General features: G+C 37.8%; 1 protein-coding gene across 1 annotated transcript in view; it reads left to right on the top strand.

Annotated features, from left to right (window-relative positions):
* Nucleotides 1-26,821, top strand: part of LOC115946768 (uncharacterized) — a 99,837-nt gene that overhangs the window by 40,315 nt on the left and 32,701 nt on the right. The window contains exons 21-41 of the mRNA XM_034065378.1: nt 355-434; nt 1,600-1,780; nt 2,904-3,059; nt 4,380-4,513; nt 5,470-5,628; nt 6,642-6,822; nt 8,118-8,329; nt 9,846-10,034; nt 10,988-11,055; nt 12,437-12,599; nt 12,710-12,796; nt 13,291-13,425; nt 13,794-13,913; nt 14,652-14,869; nt 16,838-17,031; nt 18,235-18,537; nt 19,295-19,524; nt 20,528-20,680; nt 22,807-23,163; nt 23,746-24,102; nt 25,167-25,517. Coding sequence (XP_033921269.1) covers nt 355-434; nt 1,600-1,780; nt 2,904-3,059; nt 4,380-4,513; nt 5,470-5,628; nt 6,642-6,822; nt 8,118-8,329; nt 9,846-10,034; nt 10,988-11,055; nt 12,437-12,599; nt 12,710-12,796; nt 13,291-13,425; nt 13,794-13,913; nt 14,652-14,869; nt 16,838-17,031; nt 18,235-18,537; nt 19,295-19,524; nt 20,528-20,680; nt 22,807-23,163; nt 23,746-24,102; nt 25,167-25,517 — 4,028 coding nt within the window. The remainder of the gene's footprint in view (nt 1-354; nt 435-1,599; nt 1,781-2,903; nt 3,060-4,379; nt 4,514-5,469; nt 5,629-6,641; nt 6,823-8,117; nt 8,330-9,845; nt 10,035-10,987; nt 11,056-12,436; nt 12,600-12,709; nt 12,797-13,290; nt 13,426-13,793; nt 13,914-14,651; nt 14,870-16,837; nt 17,032-18,234; nt 18,538-19,294; nt 19,525-20,527; nt 20,681-22,806; nt 23,164-23,745; nt 24,103-25,166; nt 25,518-26,821) is intronic.

Here is a 26,821-nt window from a genome sequence, read left to right as displayed (position 1 = left end):
GGATTTACCTGTATGGTGCAAAGCTTTGCATGCAGTGTTCCAAGCTCATAACAGTTTAGCACAGTCATAAAGGAAGTGTATAAATCTGTTTGAGAGCTCAGCTGGTTTGTTGGACACAGCTTCGTTGCTCTTTTCAATTGGTGTTCTGAAAATATCCTTTCAAAACAAAATGTGTACTCTGAGGACATTTTTGCAAACTGTTCCTAACTTTTTTCCTTTGCTCTGATATTTATATTTTCACTCTGTAAACGTATTGTTCACAACCATGGCAGCTATCATCTTGGGTGCAATTTTACGAAGCATCATTGAACAATACATGTCCAGAAAAAGTAAACACTTCTTTTTTTCTCCAAGGGAGAATTGAGTTTTCTAAAAGTTTACGAGTTGGACACCTGGAGCTGATAGTGGATGATCAAGATGTATATTACATTAAGGTATGTTTTCAGGTCATGAACTCTTATACTAGGATGAATAATTAAATTAAAGCACAGAAAAGAAAGGCAACGAAAAATACACATACTGAAAAATAGTTCTGCCAGCAGTCTATCAGAGAAATCTTTATTATATATTTTTTTATATACACTTGGTGCTAAATTGTGTTTCAAAAGCTTTTAAGGCATGGCTTCTACAAGTAATCTAAAGCAATTTTTTCACATTCAGATGTTCTCAAAGCCCTTGGGTTGCTTCCAGTGTTACATCAGTAGAGGAGATCACATTGGTCTCATTATGTGTATATGGTGTCATAGTTTTTCAGAGCCACGTTCTGACCATGCATAAAGACACTCTGAGTAAGCCTAGGCCTATTTCTTCACTTGTGTGGACTCTATAATTGTAGGAACCTCTAAGATACTATTGTTTATATCACAGAAATTTATTTTCTTTTTAAAGCACTGGGTATTAAGCATGAGAATGCCAGTATTTGAACTCTGAAATTAAAAAGCAAATAAAAATGCAGGTGGGAGTTTGTCACTGAAACTCTACTGAAAATTTTGTTTCTATTCCGGGACTTGAACAATTTTTTAATTATGCAGTTGATACCCGTAGCAGGATGCCATGTCTTATGTGGGCCTCCTAAGCCAGTCAGTTTCAAACACTCTGCATTTTCCTACACTGAACACGTTATTTAACATATTTATTTTTTCTTCTAGAGTAATATCTCAGCAAGGACCTTTTGGATGTTTCTCATTAACCCAAACAGTAATTAGCATTGCAGATTGTTTGCATCTAGTCCTACCTAAATCTAGTTACCTCTGTGAGACTGCCAGTATTTTCAGTAACACCGTATTACTTTTTGTCCCAGTATTGTAACATTCTTGATGACTTCAGTTACTACTGAAGCTAGCAAGAGGTGAAGGAAATAGCATCTCACACCACTGTGATTTTTGTGTAACTGGAAAAAGAAATCCATCCTTCCTCCCCATTATTTACCTACAACAAGTTCTATGGTTTGGGAGGTAGAAAAGGGGGTTATTGAGTGTATAGAAAAAAACTCTCTCATTTCTGAAATGCCCAAGTGTATACTATTGTTTTCTCAAATCAGTTTGTACTGTTGAGTGGCTTGGGTTTTGGCTTTGTATTTTATTTGTTTGTTTATTGTAGGGAATGGCAGATTTGCAGATGTTGGGTGGAGAGCAGAGGTATGTGACCCAGCTGGAGGTAAAGCTGATAAAGGAAAGCAGTCCTATAATTCTGTCAGGAAACATCACTAAACAACTTGGCAAGAAGATAACTTTTTCAGTATCTCTGAATAATTTATTGAAGGATGCTGCATTTCTTTCAGGTTAGAGGACAATAAGTATTTGCCATGTAAATGTAAGTTCTAGAGTCCTTATATATTATGTTTCCCTGTTTTTGGACATGCATTTCTAAAGCTCCTTTCAAATCGGTAAGACTGCCTTTTAAGATTACCATCTTTCATGAATTTGTATGAATACGTATTTCAGAATAATAGGAATTATAAAACAACTTGTTGTTTAAGTCTGTTTTTAATTACAGTGGAAGAGGGTAGAGGAAATAAGATGTAAGGAATCCTACCTAACAAAAAATGTCAAAACAATGACGGCTCTTAAAATATTTTCTCATTTTCACTTTTGTTAGTATAAAACTGCAGAGGCATACATGTAGCTAAATGTCTCTTAAAGCTGTTTTAAAAATCTTTATTTTTTTTTTCTCACAAATATACTAAGAGGAAAATGAAAGTAACAGAAAGAGGGCTTTACTGTTTGCATGAAGTAAGTTTTTTTAAAGATAAGTTAATACAATGGAGTAAACCAATAATTTAATGTAAGGCTCTCATTTTTTCCATGGCATTTCTTACTCTAGTCTCCATGTGGCAAAGACATTGAAATATCATAGGATTATGCAATGTTTCCAAGTAAAACTAGCTTTTAAGGAATTCAAAATGCCAGTTTGGTTTATGGGAGATCAACTTCAGGTGAAATTTTCATCTTTAGCTTTCACATGAATTGCCAGTGACTATATCTTAAAAACCAGTTCTGGTCTGATTTTAAACTCTTGTCCCTTGACACCTAGAATGCATCAATTCTGTTACAAAGCCACAACCTCGCTCTGACTTATATAGAAGAAAATACATGTTCATTTATTAGGTCTTAATTAATTAGAAGATCAGTCTGTTAGAGTTTATTTCTTTTAGAAGAAGCTTTGACTACATTCATTTCACCAAACTTTAAGCAGTAGCTGAGAAATATGGTTTACAGGCTGTATATGTAGTCAGAGGAAGACACCGGACATTCAGCTCTATCTTTTTACTACACAAGGAGTATAGCATGGATTAGACAGGGTGAGACTGAATACATTCGGTTTTTTTCACTGCAGTATTACTTTTCTGGTTAAAGTTAACTCTGTGTTCTGCCACTGCTTAATCACTTCTACTCTTTTTGTAGTGTTTCTGGAGAAGAAGGCTGATGATAAGCTGAGACAATACTCATTGGAAGGGGAGACTTACCTTCCAGGTGTTGTTGGAGTTCGTGTCATCAGTCTTCTCAAGCAAACTGAAGGCTTGTGGTCTCATGGTTTGAGGATAAAATATGGACTCCTAGGTACAGTGAAAAAGAGAGAAAGTAAAAGCATTCTGTTTTTCTCATTTTTCTGCAATTTATTTGGCTGTATGATTGGGACACTCTTAACAAGAAAGATTTTACTTGATTTTTAAACTGCGATTTGAGATTGAGGGTGAGATTCTCTTTTCACTTGGATAAACTCTTTTTGATTCTGCATATAAAAAAGAGAATTGATTTTTCTAATGTGCTTTTCACAAGCATGTCCAATACTTGGCTTTTTTAATGGAAATTGCTCCTAATTAATTTGTGTTCTCAAGTGTTAATACAAAATGAATTGTTGCATACATACACAAAAAAATGAGGCACTCTTTGCAGGAAAGAGTTGGCTGTGCCCTCCTGGCTGCAGTGTATGAACTGTGCATTAATTTTGTTGGACAAAGCAGGTGAATATCAGTATACTTATATCAAGGTATTGAATACTTGTCATGGTAAATAAAGTCATGTTATTTTTATAAAAATAAAGTCATGATAAACATTGTAGGGTAGTTGTATATGTAAAATATGTTGCACATTCAGAAAGCCTATAGCAATATATGTAGTAGAGCTTTCTTAAACCTACACCAGTATGAGCCCATAATTCTGCAAAAAATGACATGCTGATCAGAGTTTTTTATACACATAAACAGAAACATACCTGAACACATATAACAGTATTGGATGATGTCTAGCTATAGCTATATAAGTATGAATTGCATACTTAGATCCTAAGCCATATATATATTTATATATAAATCCAGTTTGGTATCTCTTCTGCCTGAAATGGTCAGCAAGTGATCCCTTGTAGAAGTAATTCTACTCTTTGGTTTAGGTAGTAATAAATTCAGGTGTTAAGAAACAGTGTTTTGACAACAACAGTAGAAAAATGTGTCTACATCTTGAGCCGTTAGTGGAAATAATTCTTGAGCTGAGCTTCATGGTAATGCAGTTACGCCATTATTGGTACCAAACTGCACAAACTTTGGTCAGTACCTTTAGACTGCCAGACCTTTTATATAAATTAAATATCTACTTGTCTTATACTTTTTACTCTAATAATGTTTTAATTTTCATGAATGTAAATCACTTATTTAGCAAATACAAACTAACTGTTCTTAAATGCAGATTTTTTAAATGCGTTCTTTCTTTTGGATTCATAGGATAAATCAATGAAAAGATACCTGTAAAAATTGACACATCTCACTTTAATGTTTTTGAAAAAAACAGAAACCTTGACACCAGCACTAGATTTATGCTATTAACATTTTGAAAGTTTACTTCTGATTTATTTAAATAGGTAAATTTGTGATTTAACTTGAACAGGAGAGGCAAAGAATCTTCATCATGAATGCAGTATGCGGCAAAAGATGAAAGCGGAGACGGATTCACATGGCATGTACAAACTTGATATTGGGCATGAATTTCACTGTATGCAGACTCCGACCTATAATCACAAGGTAGAGATACTGACTGAAGCATTTAGTACTTGTGTGCTGAGTATCCTGATGTAACTCACATACTGAGGGGCTTAAGCAGAGCAATGCCCAAGATGCCTTTTTTGGGTCAGTCTTTTTCTACTCATCGTGTTTCTCTTTGCTTTCTATGTAGACAAAGATGGCCAGTCCAGTAACTTGATGATAATTTATGCAGCCTATTACAGCTGTAAGTGGTGGAACTCTCCAGTGATGTTAGTGTATTAATTTGCAATTAATGCAGAATGTGTGAAAAATTTGTGAAAAGTTTATGATTTATCTTCTTTCTACCCTTGTAACTAAAAGTCAGTTTGCTTATTCTTCAGAAGTTATATGTCTGGAAAATAAGACGTTTTAGCATGTTCTGTATTAATTTTCTCATTGAGATTTGTGTGTTTTCTCACAAATTTCAGTGTGTGTGACCCTTTCATGCAGAAAAGCAGATATGTTTAAAGTTTCATCCTTTACAGACGGCACAAAGACAAAGGTTAATTTAAAGGCAAAGCACCATGAATACTGGATATTTACTTCAGAACAGAGAGCTGGTTGAAGAATAAGCTTCTGAATTAAAGGGAAATTTTGTACCCTTTCAAATTTGCTTCTGGTCCAAGCTGGATTGAAGGCAAAAAGTGTTAGGGTTTCCCATAAGCAGGATCTTGCCAGACTTTGCAGCTGCCCAGTGAATCCTTGTGGGCCATTCCATCCAGTACCTGAGTCCAGTTTCCTTAGCTTTTGAGAAAAGCAATTTGACTGGAAGCCCCTAGTTTGGGGTTTTGTACACTGAATTTCTTTCTTCTGATGGAATCTGATTTTTCTTTGGAAAGTTTGCAACCCTTTCTGCTTTAGTCTTGCTTGCTACTTCAGACTATTTCTACAGGCACTTAACAGCAGTGAATAAAAGAGCCTGGTTTACAGGAAAAAGGTGGTTTTCTGTTCTTTAGGTTCACCTGAAACATGAAACAAGTGCATCTTGGCTTTCCTCCCAGATGGAAATTAGCTATGGGAAACACTGGGATGAAATAAGCAACAGGAAGAAAGTGCTGATTACCCAAGCATTTAAGAACAGTTCCAGTTCATCTCTAGTCAACTATTTCATGGAGGTAATCATGTATTGAGGAGTAAGACCATCACTTCAAATGTTTGACAGACAAAGTAAGAGAAAATTTGGGATGAGTTTAGTTATTAAAACTTTTGTTTTATGTATTAATAAATCAAATACCCAAATCTGCTAAGTTTGAATTAGGTAGCCTTAACCCAGGCTTGTAGAAATCCTTGATGTTTAGAATGAGCAAGAGAAATCTGGTAGATGGATTTTTCAAATACTAAAAGTGGTTGGGTATAATGTAGTCTGAGGTTTTTGTAGGTTTTGCAGAGATCCATGAAGGTTGCTTTTCTCACACAATGTAGAAGGAGCATACAGGTTATAATAGCTCTGAATATTACAGCATTTAGCTGGAAGTTGATATGGACCTGGGTTTTGTTGCTTTTTTAGGTTTTTTAATAAATTGATTTCTATTCTGGATCAGTAAATTTTTTTCCATGTAGTAAGGTATAATTAAAAACCTCAGAGGGAGTTTATGCCTTCTTTTGGAGGCACATTCTGTGGGCTACAGAAAGAAAATACTTACATTGGCATGCGCCCTTATCTTTTGTTTTATTTGTAAAAAGTTCTTACAGAAATTCCAGAAACTGTTCCTGTAAATTTCTGTGGTATTAGAAGTTGCAGGTCTTCTCTGTTACTTTCTTAGATTAAGTAATAGTTTTCTGAGTCATTATTCTCTTTCTATATGGAGCACTTGTAAGCATAGAATTTATCCGTGATTCCAGCATAGACTGACCTAGATTTTGGTTTGTTCTTTTCAACAAAGTAAATTATCTAAAAATTAATGGGAATTTTCCATTTTGAATCCCAAATAGGTGTAACAAATACATATTAAAGAAACCCCTATCTGTAATTGCTCAGCATTCATGAAAAGCTGTAGGGTGAATAGCAAATATGCAGAGCAGAAATGCTATTTGTGACATTTCTGCTACTCTGTGTGTGTTTCCTAGCTTAGACAGCCCCGAAGATAGAATACTGCTTTTATTTAAATGTGCTGAACTTGTTTTCCAGTTTACCATGCAAGTCCTGGAAAAACAGGTGAATTATAGAACCCAGCTCCAGCACTCGCACGCCTCTCAGGTTTATTTGCAGAGTAGCACCAACTTTGAGGTGCAGTACAATGACCACATGCCATTTGTGGCTGGGCTGCTGTGGAAAGATGCATCCGGAAATGGCCTGAAGAAGTGGGAAGGTGAAGTACCACAAACCATTTCAAGACTGTGATTAGAAAAGCAGGCATTGAAAGTTGCTGCTGGGATTTTGTGAGCAAATTTTGTGTGGGTGTAACAGTCATAGAAATAATGTTGGAAGAGACAAACCCTGAAAGCTATCAAGACCAGCCTCTTGCTCCATCACGACTTCCTAAAATTAGATCACATCTCCTGTGGGTTTGCCTAGCAGAGGTTTTGGAACCTTCAACTTTCCACAGCCTAGCTGGCTAGCCTCTTTCAGCAAGAGCCTTAGCCTCTCAAAGTGCAGTTTGTAGCCATTGTCCATTATATTGCTGCCTCTTTCAAAGAGTTTGCATTCCTCATTTTTGCCATTTACTTTTAAGTTAGCTGTAGGCAGCTACAGATTCCCCTGGTCTTTTGGCAGACTAAACAGTCTGCTCCCTCTCTTCTTGTCACAGGTCTTGTTTAGCCCCTTTCCCATCACAGCAGCCTTCTGCTGTAGCTTTTCTAGTTTCTCACCATCTGCCTTGATCTGCGTGCTCCCAGACCAGATCCAGTGCTGCGGACACAACCTCTCTTACGCTGTGCAGAGTGGGATAACTTTGTCTGATAGCTGTACTCCTAATGTAGACCAGTAATGTCCTGTTAGCTTTTGACTGAGACACCTGACCAAGAAGTGAACCATGTTTTAAAAAAAATCTTTATTCTCAAAACATGCAACCAACATTGACTCCATTATCTGAAAAACACTGCATCACATGAACCCAAATGACAAAAGTATTATTTCTTATTGAATTTCATTTCACATTTCTTCAAATGGCAATTAAAAAGCTTATGGCCAAAGATACAGGAAAGCACTAAAAAATATGCATACAGAAAGATCTTACTGAACTTACTGCAGCATGAAATCTTGTTAAAAATGTATGTATTGCAGGATTGAATTTCAGTGTTTGCCCGTGTCAGAACAGTTTTGATTAAGGCCATTGTAATTATGCACATAATGGTTACAGACTTACAGTTCAGGTAAAGATTCACATTTTGTTGCAGATCATGCAGCAGAACCTGTTCCTGGTGCCAGTTAGAGACTGGACTTCATAAATTTCCATTTATTAACAAACCTCCCTATGTGTTACGCTATGAGGCATGTTATGCTAGTGAAGGACATACATTTCATTATATACCATCCAGGAAGCGAATAGGTTGAGAGGAGCATTTTATCCTTATTTCAAAACCCCAGTGTCTTACCAGACAGAGTTAGAATCCAGGAAGCCTGAAATCGCACTTTTCTGCCAGCTTTAATATGTGTTCCTTCCAGGTGTATTAAATATAGACACCCCATGGCTATATCTGCATGCAGCTCTCAAACTACATCAGTCTCAGCATTCTGCTTATTTGTTGACTATGGAGCTGACAGCTGGAAAATCTCTCTCCATTAAGAATCTTGTAGTGGAACTACTGTATAAAGATCAAGGCAATGAAAAGGAAGGGAAAGTTCACATTTACACACCAGCTACCACGTACCTACAGGTAAAGAACATGATGCTTCTTATAGTATATGGCTTTTATGATAGAGCTTTGTGAAAGATACAACCCAGAACTGTCATCGTGCTGAACTAATGCCTGTTTGGCATGCTGTGTGAAGTAGCTTGTTTGAGAAACTCATGCGTTATGTGCCATCTCATATGAAAGGATCTTGAAATGTTTATGGCCATCTGTTCTCTGTGCTTGAATTATGAGCAGCTTGCTCTGGGGCAGGTAAATCAGCACAGCCAGGGTCTTTTTATTAGCTTTGAAAAAAACCCTGAGGAGAAGGACTTAGAGGCATTGGTTAGCAAGAAGTTTTCCCATGACCGAGCTCTGAGAGTCTGACCCTAGAAACTGTGGCCCCAGAGCATGAGCAGCAGGACAGGTGAAGGGATTCTCCCCTCTACTGGGGCTGTGGAGACCCCCCCCCCCCCCCCCCCCAGTCCTGCCTCCGGCTCCAGTACAACAACACAAGAGGAATGTGGACCTGTTGGAGTGAGACCAGAGGAGGCCACGTAGGTGCTGCAAGGGCTGGAGCACCTCTGCTCTGGAGACAGGCTGAGAGCTGTTTTTTTCAGCCTGGAGAAGAGAAGGCTCCGGGGAGACCTTAGAGCAGCTTCAAGTGCTTTAGGGGGCCAACAAGAAAGCTGGAGAGGAGCTTTGGACAAGGGCATGTAGTGGCAGGACAAGAGGGGATAACTTTACACTGTCAGAGGGGGAGACTGAGATGATAATTTAGGCAGAAGTTCTTCCCTGTGAGGGTGGTGAGGCCCTGGCACAGAGAAGCTATGGTTTCCCAATCCCTGGTATTGTTCCAAGGCAAGTTGGACAGGGCTTGGAACATCTTGATCTAGTGGAAGGTGTCCCTGCCCATGGCAGGGGGTTGGAATTAGATGAGCTACAAGGTTCCTTCCAACCTAAACCAACCTGTGATTCTAAGCTTCCTCCTAATTTATTTTAGACTGTTCTATGCAACAGAGGTTTAAAACCGATTTCATCATGGTTGCTGTGCATTAAGCAATATGATAAACCTGTCACTATGCAAAGTGTAGATTTGTCTTGAAGAAATTTCTTATGTGCTTCTGTATAAATGGCATGAGAGCTTGGAAATTTTGCGTTTCCTTAGAATCCAATGCAGTTGTCTAAGTCTTTAACTTAGGTTTGTGTTTAAGGTGTTCCTTTATTCTGAACTGCAGCTTTTCCTCTTGTATCACTGCTGGTTCAGGCACAGTGTGAAAGACTGTGAGAAACATTCTTGAATGAGAAAAAGTGCTCATCAACTGTTTTCTTTTAAACTAAATTTTCCTCTCTCCCTTGCTTAGAGGGGATAAAATAAACTTTGAGGTCTTTATGGCAGTTCAGAGTATTTTGGTAATTGAAGAGCTGCACTCTATTTCTAATAGTTCTTGTAATAATCATTGCCAAGAAAATGCATTAATTTCACCTCTGTGCTGTGCTGCTTTCTGTCTTAACTCAGCTAGACTTTCTTGTTTGCCTTTTGTTTGCCATTGTTTTTCAGGCATCTACATTTCATCATCTTGGGAAGAATGTTCTGCATAGCTATAGTGAAATGGTGTCTCTGTGGAATCAGCTTGTGAAGAATGAGATTCATTTGGAGAATAATGAACGAGCCAAGTTTCTCTGCTTTAAGATAAAGAGTGCAAAACAGGAATTTAACTTCACAGCCAGCTATCAGAATCTGGCAGTGGTAAGGCAGAAATACAAATGCTATTTCTTTGACTCAGCATCGTGTTTTTCAGGCCTGCCTCCTTTCTGGAGATATTATTGCTGGTGTTGAAACTTAAACGCTTCTAGTGTTGTTTCTGTTTCTCTCTGTTTTGGCAATGGGCTGTGTAAAACTAGGTTCAAAAAGAAAATGGACAGAAACTTGTGTGATATATTTTTAAGTACTCACTTGTTTGGGAGGCCAATTATAGACAGAAAGGGAGGAGAGGACAACGAGAGACCACATTGCTAGAGAGAGTGATATATAGATGCAGTTACTTAACACTGATGCAGATGTATGGCAGGTATGGAAAATTCTGTTGTTCTGGAGAATCAAAATATCTTGCCTGCTAGTGAGCATAGCACCAGCCTTGGTTTATATGCAGTTTTAGCCTTTACATCCTTTTCAATCTTAAAATCATTTTTGCTTGCTTGACGTCTGCAGCACAGGAAGGGTAATCAGCAATTTGCCCTTCAAAAAGATAGTTACTTTGGTCAGTTCCTTGCAGGACATATTAAAACAAAAAGCATTTTTCAAGTCGTAAGGTTCCATGCTTTGCAAATCCAATTACTTTTTATATGTAAATGTACTGGTACCAGAGCTAAAGCTTGCTCATATTGCAGACAGGTTGCACTTAAGTGATACATTATAGGGCATTTCTCTTCTGCTGAAGTCAGTTTTCTACATAATCTAATTCTGTATAAATGCAGATCAGCATTTAAACTGAAGCAGAAAGGGGTTGATCTGTGAACTGATAGCCTTGCTGCAGCCTGTTGAATGGTGTGACTTGTATGTTGATGTTCCTGAGTATGAATGAAGTAAATCTGATGCAATTATCCTTTCTCCTTCTGGTCTCCTGAGTGCAGCCTAAGAAGACAAACTTCTCAGTAAAGACTGTATGGAGAGATTATAAAAGGTTGCCTGTTGTGCTACAGTTTGAAGGCCAGATAGAAGAACTGAAGGAGAAGATGCTCTATCAAAAACGTGGAACCCTCTATTTTAGGTTCAGTAATTGAATTACTTTTATCTCTGAAGATTGTTTTGGCCTAAATTTTATGTTCATTGTGATGCCCTTGGGAAATGTTCTGGGTTTTACAAAGTGGAGATGCCACATATACAAAGCCTGTGCTTCCTCCCATCTGTCTGTCAAGGCTTGCTTGAGCACAGGGACTTCATGGGCTAATTATTTGCATCCATTATTTTTTTCCCTCTTTACTGAAAGAATAGTGAATAAAGTTGTCAAAGGCAACAGGCCATGTATGCTGTGGCAATGTGTATGTTGGCAACTCTGTCAGGCATCTAGCCTCCTTTCATGAAAACAGCAAGACTTAATGGTGTATTCAAACTTTAAAATGGTGAGAAGTTGCAAAATTCAGATCTGATCCTTTGTGCCATCCAGATACCCTTTTTCTAGTTCTTAGGAATAGGTAATGCTAAAGGCAAAGGTATCCCTCTTAAAACACAACAAATGCTCTTGTTTAGATTTTGGAACATTTCCATTTCCTAATGAGAATGAATACACTGCTTCTGGATATTGACTGGTTCTGAAATTTCTGTCTTCATTACCGTTACCAAAATACAGCTTGAAGGCCTTGGTGAAAACGTATGATCAGACTTGAGACGTCTGGATCCTCTCTGAGGACATCTCAGCTTTCTTAAGTTGTAGTAGGGTCAAGAAGAGTGCATGGGTTCCCTCAGGAGCCACTGTACATCTTGGAGATAGCTAAAAAATAATGTGAGATGCCTTTTCAGTAGTGGAAAAAATACCTAAATAAAGAACAAAGAGCTGTACCAGATATCCTAACATGTATAAAGGCCTGCTTATAAAAGTTAATACATTTTTTCAAGAAACCCAACGTAAGTTATATGTGCAGAAATTTTTAATAAAGTCCATAAAACATTACATTAAACTACTCCAAGAACTATGTAGTGGCTGAACATCTGTTGCATAGGATTCTTGGCATGCAGATACTGTTTCCACAAAGAGTATGAAGTGTGGTTGATAGTGAGATTTTTCAAAGCTTCCATAAGCTTTTGGACACTATCCCTGTCAGAAATAAGTGTTGGCAATGCAGGTATATAAAGCGTATATACTGGTAATACATGTCAGAATTTTAGAACATCACCCTCTTCCATGCCCTTCCAAGCCTTTCCTGAATCCAGGATGGAAATTCTTTATCAGAAATTCTGGAAAGTGCATATGGCTTGTATGAAGTTGCAATTATGCTCTAGTAATTTCTTAGAAGTTCTAGTCCTGTGTGTTTCTTTTCTGTATGTAACACCCTGATGGTATCTGCAGCTGAAATTTAGCAGTTCAGGTTGAACTCTGTATTTCTGTAGTTGTCTATCAAGATCTTTTATACTTAATCCTTGTTCTGTTCCAGACACCCTTTCAAAGTGCCCATTTTGCAGAGCTTCCTTCTGCAGGAGACGTTTACTGTTGACAAAGAGCAAAAGCACTATTTAATGGAAACAAAAGTTCTGATAAATGGGCTGGAGGAAACAGTTCAAACTCTTACACTTGGTTACCAACCTGAAAAACCCTATGTGAGTTATACAACAATTTCAATTAATGTGGCATATTAAAAAGTCAGCAAATGAGTGATTTACTGTATATATCTTATATTCCTTGCATTTCCTCTCAAACATTTTTTTAGATTTGTGCTAGGTTAGTTCATCCATATAACTACAAGTTGTTGCCCAAAGAAGTTGAAATATGCATTTTGACTCGAAATCACCAAAACGTAAGTAAATTTCTCATTAAATTCAGTTAGTAGGAGACATTCATTACATATTAATTTACAGTGTACTGCCTTTTCAGACCTATTTTCCTTCTCTTTAGCTTCTCACCATGTAAATGCTGCACCCAAAAGGTCAAAAGAGCAGATTTGGTTGGTGCCTCCCTAAGACAATGTTTTGTTTAGTAATATATAAACACACATTGTGTGCTAATATATCGTAAGAATATTTAATGTATTAAATACTGTCATGGATTAATATTATTAAATATGAGAAAGGAATGGATTCAGGATTTTCATCCTTATATAGGTGTATCTATTTATCTTCTTTACCAAACACAAGGTTTTTTTCCCTGCTTTGCTCATTTTTCGTTCTGACAACCCACAATATAATAGCTTGCAACACTTTAATTTTTCATAATATGTAGGGATGACTTCTCTCATCTTTCATGATATCTAAGGTTACTATTCAATGTAATTTGCTTATTCTTAACACATAGTTGAAGCATGAGCTTGAGACTGCCTTGAAGGTCAATAAGGAAGGTGTTCTCAGCTTTCTGGGGAGATATGAGGACAAATCCAGTGAGGCAGGTCTTAGACATCTTTTATACATGGATGTGACACATTCATTCCAGGTATTGGTGCTTTTCATTTATGGCATTTTATTGGTGGTTGGTTTACTGCATTGTCCTTAGAATAGTAATTGTTTTATGCTTTTAACTTTCCTAGTTCAAGAAAGTCCTGGCCCTCACAAAGTATTTCAGCAGATCAAATCATAATTTGTATCAATCTGTCTTGTAAGAAAGACACTGACCTTTCATTTTCTTACTTTTTTACCATAGTTTATTTGGTTTTCAGTGTCTTTGAGTAAAATTGGTGAAATTGTGTTCGCATATTTGCTTATACGCATCCTTCACTTAATACTAAAAGTTAAAAAATCAAATCACAAGAGGCAGTTGATGGGAATGCAGTGATCATGTTTACATTTTGCTTTGTCAAATAGCTTGAGTTGCCACGAGCAATGGGCCTAAGTGGGGAGCTGTTTTCCAGGCAGACCAAGCTGGAACACTTTGACTACAGTGTGAGTGTAAAAGCCATCATCAACAAGAACGTGTCTTCACAGGTTAGTTACCTGATTATTACAGTTTTGTTGCTTGAAGTTGTGGCTTTTGCGGTTCATACACTCAGACCTGTTTTGAATCTTGAGTAGCATGCATTAGGAATGCCTGTCAACCTGGCAGCTGTTTAACTTTGTGCTATAAATTGCTCTGCAATTACTTTCAAGCATGGGAACACAAATGTACCTGTATACTACAGAGCTGGTCAACTCATATGGAGTTGAGTGAGCATAGCAGAAAGGTGTAAATTGTTAGGGAAACAGTTAACATTTTATGGTTGGAGTTTGTTCTGGCTAGATGGCTACATCCAGCTGGAGTAGGTGGCTTGTGTTCTGGCTGAAATTCAGAAAACTCAGAAAGTCAAATTAAAACGTACTTAAAATTCAGCTTAGTTTGTAATATCTTCTTGAAAGTTCTAGCATGGTGTCAGGCTGATGCAAAATCAGCTGCCATCTCTAGCTTTTGTTGTCAATTCAGAAGGTTCTTTCTCTAGGATTAACTTTATACTGTCTGGTGGGCTGAGGTAAAGACAGGGACATCACTTACCTGTTACCTTCACAGACAAAACAGACTCAACTTGGAAAAATTAATTTATTTCCAAATAATAATGATGTTCAATGTGAGAAACAAAGACAAGAAATAAAAGCACCTTTTCCCCTCTGCTACTCCCTGCTTTTTCCCAAGCCCAACTTGTCTGCAGTCTTACTTGTCAAACTTAATGTCCTGTTCTTTTTTCTGTGTAGGCCCAGGCATCCCTAAAGAGTTATGGTGAGAGCAGTTTCAATAGCTCTTTTTGCCTTCATTACAATGGAAGGGACATGCTGATGCTGGAGGTTGATATGAGCAAGGAAAACAGGAGAAAAAACAGAGCTGTTGAATTGAGGGCTTTCCTCCATCAGGCAATTCTGACAAATCCAGAATCAATACAATTCCGGCTCCTAGGCAAAGTATTTCCTTCAAGGTAGAGATATCATAATCTTATTCAATAGAGGAGCTAGTGTTTTCTGTAATATGTATTTAGAAGTAGCTACTTTCATATAGCTGCAGCAGAAACCACTGAGGAAATGCTATTTCATGTGTTATCCATGTTACAGAAATACTTCTGCTCTTTGTTTCATAAACTGCTATAATAAGTTGTGCTCATGTTTTCTAGTTGCTTTCCTAGGACTTTGTATGGAGATAACTTGAATTAACAGTTGGTACTGTAATACTCGTTTTAGATCAACAGTTGTTTCTCTCTTCTCCCCACCCCCAGTGGTTTGTCCTCTCAGAAGTAAGGAACTAATATTTACAAGCTATGCCAGTGTTTATTACAAAGTTTTACTAAGTATTGTGGAAAGCTCTGAGGTGGTAGGGGTGGGAAATAGAAATTTGGCCCTCCCAAGTTTCAGCTGTCTTTCAGCTATTTTTCAGATTTCATGAATATGAAAGTGTGCAATGAAGGAGCTGATGTTTTTGTGGAGGTCTCAGTGTTTAGCAGTTTAGGTGTTGGATGGGATAAAGAGAATGAGGAGACAAAGAATTAAGAAGTTATTACAATTTTGAAGAAGCTCATTAGAATCATAGAATAGTTTGGGTTGAAAGGAAACTTCAAAGGTCATCTAGTTCAACCACATTCAGCCTGGCCTTGAATGTCTCCAGGAATGGCACATCCACCATCTCTCTGTGCAACCTGTGTCAGTGTGTTACCATCCTCATTGTAAAGATTTTTTTCCTCACATTCAGCCTAAATCTTCCCTCTTTTAATTTAAAACCCCAACCCCTCATCCTATTGCAATTAGATTTAGTAAAATATTAAAATTAGATTAGCAAAATAAAAAAGACCCAAGAAAGATATTTCATGTGTTTCTGCAGCTTACTTGCAGTTCTGAGCTTCCAATAGTAAATTAATTTATTTAAATACCAGAGTAGGCTGTAATAGAGCGATTTATAACAGCTTACTTCAGAAAGTAAAATAGAAAACTTAAAATTTCTGGAATTATTTACTTGGATTTATTTTACAGGGAAAGAAGAGAGAAGAATAAAAGATTGAATATTTCTAGGGAATTGCTATAAACATACAGTCTATACAAACTTCAGTCACTGACTGATGAAATGAATCTTACTTCCCTGAATTTTGTAGTTCAGTTCTTCCTGTCAAGTGGCTTCTCACTGAGGTTTTACTTGTCATCAGTCTTTCAAGAGTGTTCCAGTTTCTAGAAGGGATGTCTAACAGTATGAAAATATGGTTCCTTCACTTGTAGGTATTTTGTGTGGTATACTTGAGTCTAGAAAGTCAGACATTTCAGTGTACAGTTTGTTGAAGGCAATGTAAAAATCGTGTCAGTCTTACTCTTGAAACACTGAAAATTGAGTTTCTTGTTGCTCCATCAGGTTTCCCTAAAAAAACTGTACTGTGTTTCTCCAGCATTGTTCAACTCAGGGCCAAGATACAAAGAAATAATTGTTGGTTCATTGGTCATACTCAGATGGTGGTGGCATTTAAAATTATTGTTTGAGCTGAATTCTCAGTGCTGCTTTTAAATCAGCAGTGAAGAGAGTTTTGATATTGTGACAGAGATGAGTTCCTTTCCAACTCTAACGCTTTCCAACTCATTTTTTTCTTTTGTTAGGGATGAGAAAAGCCTCCAAGAAATTTGAAGAAAAATCGGTCTGCCAACAAGTGAGGCTTTACTGAGTAGTTTTATAAACACCTCATGAATAACATATATTTATTGCAAGGCATATGATTCACCGATTCCCAACACCAGAACAAGTGCCCAGAAAGTCTGTGGAGTCTCCATACTTGGAGATACTCAAAACTTGGCCACACATGCTCCTGAGTACCCTGCTTTCATTGATCCTGCTTTGAGCGAGACAGAGGTTGATTTGACAATAATGAATTGACCATAATAATAAGATGTTAATATTTTTATCTCTGTCTTTTTAGACTTTTGATATCTTCTGAGATGAAGCTTAATGAAAATAGGCTTCACATAAATTTCATGGGAGCCAGGGAGCAGAAAGTCGGTCTTGTTTTGTCCTTATATGGAAAAGTTCAACACACATTTGCTGGATTAAAGGCTGTACCTCATCATCTTTCTCTGAATGGATTACTGATGTGCAAAAACAACATTCATGATGGTACTTTTTTACTTTATCTTTTGCTATTGAGTCTGCAGCTGTCTGAGGAAGCTTCTTAACTTCAATATATTTCCTTACTGAACTGCATACTGCATTCAGCTCCGGGGCCCCCAACATAAGAAGAACATCGACCTGTTGGAGTGAGTCCAGAGTAGGCTACAGAGATGCTGTGAGGGCTGGAGCACCTCTGCTCTGGAGATAGGCTAAGAGAACTGGACTTGTTCAGCCTGGAAAAGAGAAGGCTCCAGGAAGACCTTAGAGAAGCTGCTAGTGCCTAACAGGGTTAAGAAAGCTGGAGAAGGGCTATGGATAGGAACATGTAGGGACAAGACAAGGGGGAATGGCTTTAAACTGACAGGGGAGATTTTTATTGGATATAAGGCAGAAGTTCTTCCTTGTTAGGGTGGTGAGGTGCTGGCACAGATTGCCCACAGAAGCTGTGGCTGCCCCATCCCTGGCAGTGTTCAAGGCCAGGTTGGACATGGCTTGGAGCAACCTGGTCTAGTGGAATTATGTCCCTGCCTGTGGCAGAGGGTTGGAACTGGCTGAGCTTTAAGGTTCCTTTCAACCCAAACCATTCTATGATTCTATATGTAATACAGAAGAGAATAATTAGCATGAAAAATGAAATCTTAGTCTGTGTGTTGATACTACTTTTCAGTGAACTAACATAGATCTATAATTTTTATTTTTTCACTGATTGAAGAAAGTGGTGAGTGGCATCTTTCCTACACAGCTCTTCTGAAATTAAGGGTAGGGGGCAGAGGAAGCTGACTTCAGGCCCTTTGTCTTCTGAATGGCTCCATAGGTGGAGTAGGTCACTGCAGAGCTCTAAAGGGATTGTTTAACCTTGAGTTATGTGAGTATTAGGTCATAGTTGCAGTGTAAATTTTCCTTCAGAAGGCAGTGCAGTGCAGTCCATCGCCTAAAGGCACAAACAGCTTGGTGAACAAAAAGAAACAGCTGCTAGAATTAATAATACATAATTTGTTTTAAGCACAGATGCTTATAGTAGTGGAGAAATTCTCAACAATAAACTGATTTGCTCTCTAGATTAGGCTAAATGATCTATTATAATAAATGGAAATTCTTTTATTTCCTCCTGCTATTAAATTAAGGGCTATTTTACAAGTTGCTTATAAAAATCTGGTTATTTCTGTCCCAAAGAACTCTCCCCACAGTAACCATTTCTGCCTGTTACAGGTAACATCAATGTGATGGTCAACAAAACAGTGTATGGGCTCCATCTCAGGAACAGAAATGTATTTGGGAATACCACCGTACACAGTATCACTTTTGCTATGTTTCAGAATGGCAGTCAGGCAATCCCTGTGGAGGCAAAACTGAAAGGACGCCTGGAGCTGAGCAAAGAACTGAAAAGGGGGCTAGCTAACTTCCAGGTGGATGAGAAAGCCCTTTTTGTAGATTTTTCCAATATCATGAGTCATGGGCACAGCAGCCTCAGTGGGACCTTTGCACATAATATCAGCTTTTTAAAAAATGCAGGTAAGAAGATAACTGATTTGATGGTGTAGTGTAACAAGATGAATTCATCTGAGTGGAAACCAGTGGAAATACATGGGTTGCATTTGCTCACATAAGAGAAAAATGTAATGCAGTTTTAGCAATATTCTTTTTAATATTGTTGAGAAAATGCAACAAAATGGTACAAAGCTACTTACAAACTCTTTGAACTATTCCAGAGTAAATTATTTCTCTCTTCTACATCTTTATTCCTGTATGCTTATTGGTTCCTCTGAGCTTATTTTATGTCTGCTTTAATTTGAGCCAGAATTGAAACATTGAGGACTAAAATATGCCAAGTGTTGTTTCCTAAGAAAACTGAGGGTTTTCATAACATGAAGTTATCAAGAATTTTGAATGGGTAAATTGCCTTTGTCTTTTTTGGACTGAAGAAATCTGTTTTGAAACTTTCTAACAGCTGAATACTGGAGTTGGGCACAATACCCATTGGTAGATATCCTTTATTGAGAAAAGAAAAATCCTTGACTTCTAAAGTCCATGCCACATTTTAATTTAACAGTCCCTTTTTAATATGATTTTCATATGGTAGGTAATGTACTGTCTTACTATAAATAGCAGTAAGTGCAGCTAATTGGATTATTGCAGTTTAAAAAGTCTGTCTTTTCTTATGAAAAACTATAGATGGCTTTTATTAATCTTTTATTAATGCATCTGCTCTGTATTTTACAGGGACAACCCAGAAGTATTGTTTTGATTTTGCTTCCTTCCCTGTCAATAGGATTGCCTTTGGATGTTATTGTTACTGCCATGTGTGATCATGACACAAGCAATCACACGATTACGGTAGTCCTGCAGAATGGTACTGAAAGGATTACCACTGTGTTTGGAAGTCACAGACTGTCCACAGAGCATCCTAAATCTGAGATATCTGTGAGTTTAAAGCACAACATCTCAAAGATAAAGGAACATGGGATCCCTTTTATTGTGGAAGCTGCTGGCTATTATGAGGTGAGTTCTGCCTGTGATTATTTAATTCTGGCAGAACCATTTATAATAATGTAACTTACTCCTTTGCACTTTACTCCAAAAGCATCTGCTTTTTTTGAGGGGTACCAGAGAAAGATGTTTCCCTGCTTCTTGTCATACTATGTACCTGTCATCTGAAGTCTTAGAGCTGAATCTAGACTAAACAAGATGCTACATTCAGTTCTCATTTAAGTTAAGTGCTTTGCTGCATAGGATCAGGAGTCTTTTCCAGTTTTCTTTTCCCTCTGTAAATGGGAAGTGGACTGGCAGACCTTATATGTGTAGCCATTAGGTGTCAGTGATCCTAGGTACTGCATTGCATCTAGTACTGGATTTAACTAGTTGTGATGGCGTCCTTTGGTAAAGAGCAAAAGACTGTATACCATGGCTTTCCATTTGGAAACCTCTACTCAAAAAAGCATCACAGATCATATTGCCTGATACAATGCTGCTTGGCCACTCTTCCATCAGCATCTCTGCTATAGGTCTGTGAATAGTATATAGCTATTTTGTATCTCAAAATACCCTTCCATAAAAGAAGGGTTCAAACATTTGACTTGCTCTACCACATGCTGGAAGGCTGAAGTCACTAACAGACTAATATTTGTGGTGGATCCAGCTACTGTGGTACAGGGAAACACAGGTGTGCAGAGGAAGAACTCTGTACAGTTCCCTTTGCCCTGCTTTCTAGTAATTTCACTGTTTAATCACGTATGCCTTAGGACTCAGATCCTCCAGGGCACTAAATGCTCTCAATATGTTTTGGAGCCAGAAGAAATTATTGGTGCACAGCGCTCAGAAGGTCTAGCCTAACAGGAAAATCTCTATTTGAAGTGAAGCCACTTTGACTTTGCACTTTTATTTTACTAATGCTGCTGCACAGCAGGCTGTGATGTTTAAGCATAGTGAAACATACTCTGCCTTTGCCAGTTACTGTTGGGATGTTGTTTGTTTCTTCCTATTGTTTTGTTTCTCTTGTGCCCAGAATTTCACCAGAAAGACTGCTGCAGGGATAACAGCCACAGTGGAGATGAAACAGCTCAAAGTTGAAATAGAGAAGAAAACCACTGGCAGTGCTGTGGAAATTTCTCTTTCACTTCACCATGATGTGGAAGGACTGATTTACATTGTTCCACGCGTACTAGAGGTTGGCAGAAATCCTGCTATATAGTGTATTTGATGGAGTTTTCTGCTGTGCATTCTCAACTCTTAAGATTTACTGCTTGAGAGCAAGCTAGCAGGTCAAAGGGAGAGAGATTTTTGTCAAACAAGGCCAGTGCAGAAAGCCTAAACATTGTTTCTTAGCAATAAAGAGCAGGTTTTCAGGATGTGGTGGGTGACAAAATATTCACATCATGAAGCTGCAGTGGGTGTTGCCCATACACAGTAACATGCAGTCCCAGCTTGACAATATTGCTAAATATTTGCAGGTGAATGACATGGCTGTTTGTAGGTGGGTAATAGAGAGCAGAGTGAATACTAATGGCAGTAGTTTTCATGCAGCCAACAATTATCCACAAAGACTTCCCTTTCTGTGACAGCGGACACAGCTGATGCCATTGGAAACACAGAATGTCTGCTTGTGATGGTGATATTTTCTGTGCCAAACATAAGAAATGCAACTATCTTTTGTCAAAATCAAAAGCCAGAGTTTCAAAAATAATCCTGTTTAGCATGTAACTGTTTCCTGCTGTTTGAAGATATTTTTCTGCCCTTATCTATACTGATAATATTTTGGCATAATGCAAGATTAAAGACATAATTTAGTCTCATATTCACTAAACTATTTATCTTTTCAAAACTGATTTCTAGAAGTTAATCTTAAAGCTGTGTTTTAGTATCTTCATGCTTTTTATCTTGAAAGAAGTCTACTAGCTTACTAATTTCTATTTTAGTTCCCTCTGCTTTTCTTCATGTTCTGAATGTGCTTTGTTGAAAATGCCAACAGGTTGCTTGCAGTGGAGAATATGCTAATGAGCAACTTTCTGGCCTTTGCAATGGAGCAATTACACTTCATCATTTTGAGGTACTGGCTTAATTTGTAAACTTTGCTGTCAACAACATACTGTTTTAACTACTACTGGTGAAATCTAAGTACTGGAAGGTGTCAGGGATGTGGAAGTGGACTTGAGTTAGCTGAAAGTTTTGCACACATTGTCAGGTATTTTCATGTCCTTAATATTCACAAACAGATCAGAATATTTCTGATCAGTGAGGTAGGCTGCACTCAGTTTTATGCAATGGCTTGTTTATTCTGAATCGGAATTGTCAGCAAGCTTGGCTTCAGGCACTACAGATTTGTGTCTTTAGTGCACAGCTGTGAGGAAAGGTGTATGGGTGCAACAAGTGCAATTTTAAAGGTGATATTCCTGTGTCCTACAGCAAAAAATTGAGTTGTGCTGCTTCAGAGCTCATTGCAAGAGTTTGCACCTAGCAGAAAACTAGTATCAGGAGATAAGAGGTATGCACCAGGCAAAAGGCAAGAATCACATTAATGCTTCTAGCTGAAGTCTCCAGACTGTTTCTTCTGCCAGGCAGAACTGAACTCAGTGTAAATCATCTTGTCCTGTTATTGGGCATCCAACCTCATATGAACTGGACAAAGGAGCATAGAAAGCACAAGCTGAGAATGTCAGTTTCCTTCTACTTACTCTATTTTCTGCTCTTTCTAGCTAACCAGTTGTTTGTGAAAGTCCTATGGCTCTTGAACTGTTCAAGAAAGATATACCTTATAATCTGACATATTCTTAAGAATGTGTTAAAAACATCTTCTGTGAGTGATAGTACAAAAGGTTGCATTTGTGTCTAAAAAGGTCACAGGGACTATGATTCCTATGTATGTTCTAATGACAAAAAAGACAAATGCATTTCAGTTTTTCCCTAATATAACATGGGTACGATATGCATGACACGTGTCAGTCCTGAGGTCTGAGGGGAATAGAACATATTCCCACAGTGCTAGAGCCCTATTTACTCATAGTAAAAAAAAGAGTGATAATAGTAAAAGCAATAGCAGTTGTATTAGTAATTGTTTTAATGGAGTTGCAAAGTTGGGGTTTCTTCTCTGTTAATTTTACTATGAAACTCAAAAGATTTTAGGCCATCTCTCCATTTGTTTAGACATTTATGGATACGTGGCATTAAACCAAAATGGTGTCAGGGTAGTAGGCAAATAGCTCTCTTTTAGTAACATGATCATATAAAAACAGTATACGGCCTGACAGGAAAACAGACTTGACAACAGTTTTTCTTGTAATTTTCCAGACTCCAGCAAGAGTTTCGCTGAATGGGTCAGTATTTACCAGCAACTTTACTGTCATCTTCTTTGGACATGTTTCTTTTCACAACATGTTTGCCTGCCTGCACCTCCATGCCACCACTAACATCCAGCCTCATTTAAGTATTGACTTCCAGCATTCTTTGCCTTTGCTCCAGTCTCTGGGAATTGCTGGAGAAAACCAAGTGAAGGTGTCAGCTGTGAAAAGTGACAAATATAAGGGCATGTTTGATGTTGTCCTTGGGCCTTGCAGTTTGAAAGCTGATGGAGAAATGAGCCTGGGAAACAATGAAACAGATACAGAATGGGTGCTTACTTTTAGAAACAAGTGTGTCAGTCTAGAGGTAAGCCTGGATTGTTTTGTGCATGGCGTTGTAGTCTGTGTGTTTCATATCATTATGAGTTACAGAGAACTATCTCCTGACACAATTATTTATGGAGAGGACAGGTTTGGACAATTAAGTTGTTTTGATAGAGCAGTGAGTCAGAGCACTTGCAGAGGGAGTGTATTTGAAGATGAAAATTTGGAAATATACAATGGTTACTGCTGTTACCATAAAATAGTTGCTTAGTAATAGCTTTTTAATTAAAATAAATTATTCTCCTAGAATATAACGAAATGCATGCCCTTTCAGTTGGAAATTTTGAAAACTTTCTTTATGGTTATGAACTTTTTCTTCTACAGTGCTTGTGAAAGGATTGTTGTAGGATTATTTTTTTTCCCATACAATTTATTTTTCGTTTCTTTTTCTCTTGTTTCACTGAGAAATTTCTGATTTCTCTTTAAAACAAGCACTCTTGTATGCTTCTTTCCAAAAGCATATTGGTTTGGAAAGAAGAAATACTTTCTCATTAGTTAAAACCAAATTAAGAAGACAGTTGTTTTACCTTGCGTGCTTTAAATAGTATTATCTTTTCTGTTGCAGAGAATGGGATTGCCTCATGCTCTAGCCTTTAGGAGCTCATTTCATCAGAACATCTGCAATGTGGGCTTGTTAATGAACCTCCAGTGTGATGGCAGAACAGTTAATGTGCAGATAGACACTTCCTGCGAACGGGAATATACACTGCAAGGAGTGCTCAGGCATTCAGTTCACTGGCTGAGTCAGCTTGGGCTGCCTTCTGAAAACTCTGTCATGTTATCTGCAGCCACAGACTCCACCACAGAGGGCATTTTGTTGCTGCAGGCTGGCAAGTGCAAACTTAAGGCTAGAGGAGATCTCTCTATTCAGAATAAAACTGAATGGACGCTGGAAGCGGAAACAGAATGTCAGCTTCTGCAGGTAGCTCTTGGAGGGTATTAAAGAGAGATTTGGGATCAAGTGCAGGTCATATAGGGTTTTAGCTAAAACTACAGTGTTTGAGTGCTTGAAAGCCACTCTAAAGACACACCTGTCTTACAGCATTAGGCAAAAAAGATATTGAATGTGTCCTGTTCATAGGTGTTCTCTGTAGACTGAGACAAATTCAGTCTTTGCTGCTTGTTACCTTTGCAGACCAAGACTGCCATCTAAGGTTGAACAGCAGTTTTAGTTTGAACTATTCATCAAAAAAAACTTTCTCTAGTCTGTCTTTTTTATCAAAGTTGTGAAATTTCCTTGTTTGGTTTTTTTTTTTCCATTTAGCCTCACTGAAGACATCAGAAAGAACTAGTATTGCAAATTTAGGGGTTACTTCCAGATGTTCAGAGGCATTTATGTTCTGCTTTTAACTTGTCAGTTTTAATTTCTTCAACTACAAAGTAACAATATAAACCCCAAAACTACAGGAAAGTGTGTGTCAACCATAGTGAAGAGCGAATGTGAAAACCACTACAAATATTAAAAATAGTAGAATTTTCAGGTTGTTTACAAATACTCTGAAAGAATAAAAGGAAACATTTCATTGGGATGTTGCACAAGACAAGCTTAAGTTTTAGTATAAAAAAAAAATAATCCTTGTAACACCAGATGCAAGAATGTCTGTTACGCCTGTTAGTTTTTGTGGGTTAGTTGTTTGAAAACAGATTGGTCTGGTCTGAATGAAACAGAGGATGTTCAGTAAACTTTGCCATTCTAAAGAAACAGGCATTTTGTATTTTTGTAAATGTAAAACTTCATATAGATACAGAAGCTGTAAATTCTTCAGGGCAATCCTAAAATCTTCCCTCAGCCCTTATTCAGGCAAAATTGCCATCTTAGTGTTGGGAGGAAAATGGCAGTGCAGAGATTGTAGGTTTTGTCTGTGATCTTACAACGTAAAATGTCCTTTTCCATGTACTAAAGGGAGGAATAAAAAGTCTCAATGCTGACTTATCTGAAAGTGTACATCTAATCCAAACGATTTGTATTTTTTTAAATCCTTACAGGATCTCCATATTCCAACTCAGTCATGGCTCACAGGATCTATTCAGAAAGACAAGGGCCAAGCAGAACTTTCCTTTGTCCTTGAAACAGCAGGCAAGACTGCCCATCTTAAAGTGAGAGCAGAGTGCAAGCCAAAGGTTACACTGGAAATTCAGTTCAGGCATGACCTCCCTCAACTGAAAGAAATCCCAAGGGAAAATAAGCTGTCTATCACTGCACGAAAACAGTTAAAGTATCATATGGGAATAGGAATGAAATCAGGTGACTGTGAACTGCAAATGAATGGAGACTTTGACCCTGAAAAGAAGCTTCAGTGGAAAATGGTTATAGAAAACAAATGCCAAACAATTCAGGTATTGGAAGGAATTTCTTCACTCTTGAATTTATACATGTAAACCAGGATCTTTGCTCCTACTAAAGTCAAAAGAAAAGAAAAAAGTCTCATGATTTCAGTGGTAGCAGAGAAACAAGAAAAACACTCTCTTCCTTCAGTTTCTTCAGTTTTGTGAAGAAACAAATTTGCTTCTTTCAGCTTTCTTTTCTTCACATTACCTTTGGAGCACGTCTAAAAAGTCTGAAAACTATAGCTTTCTATGGCATAAGGCAAATTTCTGTAATCTGCCTACAGTTAGTGGACTTGCTTGTACTAACTCTGATGTATTTTTTAAAAAGCATGGTTGAGAAATCCGCAGGGAATTTCTAATCTTTAGAAATAAAAAGCATTCAAAGTTGTCTTTGGCTTTGTCAGTGATTACAGTTTGACAACCGAACTCTGAAATGGTTTAAAATATGTAAGTAAATAGGGAATTTCAGGTCAGAATATTTTCACTCAGCTTTACAGAAAATTCAGATTGCTAACAAACTGATATGCAATGTATGAAAAACACTGTGGAGGACACAGAGTGAAAATGCCAGCAATAAACCGATTTCCTGTAAGACCTCCGTTGAGAAATATTCTGGGGAGTTTAGCTGAAAAACTAACAGTGGCATTTTGAACAAGCTGTTTTGGACTGCCCTGGTGAACCATTTCTCTGTGGTAATTCTTGCAGATGCTGGCCATATAATTCCCCTTGAGCTGAACCTTACCCATGACAGTGTCTAACTGAGCACCACCAAATCACACCTTCTGCTTCATTAATGAGATCTAACTTTGGGTTTGGTGGAAATGTTACTATAGATGCTGAGTGAACAGCAGCTAGCAGGATAAGAAAAAGAGTAGTGTCTTTGTTGGAAAGATGCCAGTAGAAAAATACAGCAAAAACTGGAGTTCTGTGGAAGGATATCACTCTACATCATACAAACGTGCCATAATTTGCAGTATGGTTTCATTTCTATACAAAACAAATGAATTGAAGCCCTGTCTCTGGGACAACTGACCTTGGAGGTCTCCATCTCTGAAGGGGTCCCTTGCTGATCCCTTCAGTCCTTCCCAAGTAAAGAAAGTCAGTGTGCCATGACCTCTTTCAGCTATGTAGCATGACACACTGAGCTCCTTTTGCCTTATGATGGAGTGAAAAATGGCATTTTTTCCCCTCAAATCTTGTCCAATAGTTTGTTTTCCCAGGCCAGACTGTTGCAGGTGACTGGAGGGGGAGAAATTCTATAGCAGGATTTCCTGAGGTAACAGTTCTGAATTTAGCTGGATTGTGCAGATTTT

This window comes from Melopsittacus undulatus, chromosome 8, assembly GCF_012275295.1.
Source record: "Melopsittacus undulatus isolate bMelUnd1 chromosome 8, bMelUnd1.mat.Z, whole genome shotgun sequence".
Taxonomy (NCBI): domain Eukaryota; kingdom Metazoa; phylum Chordata; class Aves; order Psittaciformes; family Psittaculidae; genus Melopsittacus; species Melopsittacus undulatus.
This window is presented reverse-complemented; position numbering and strand designations above follow the sequence as displayed.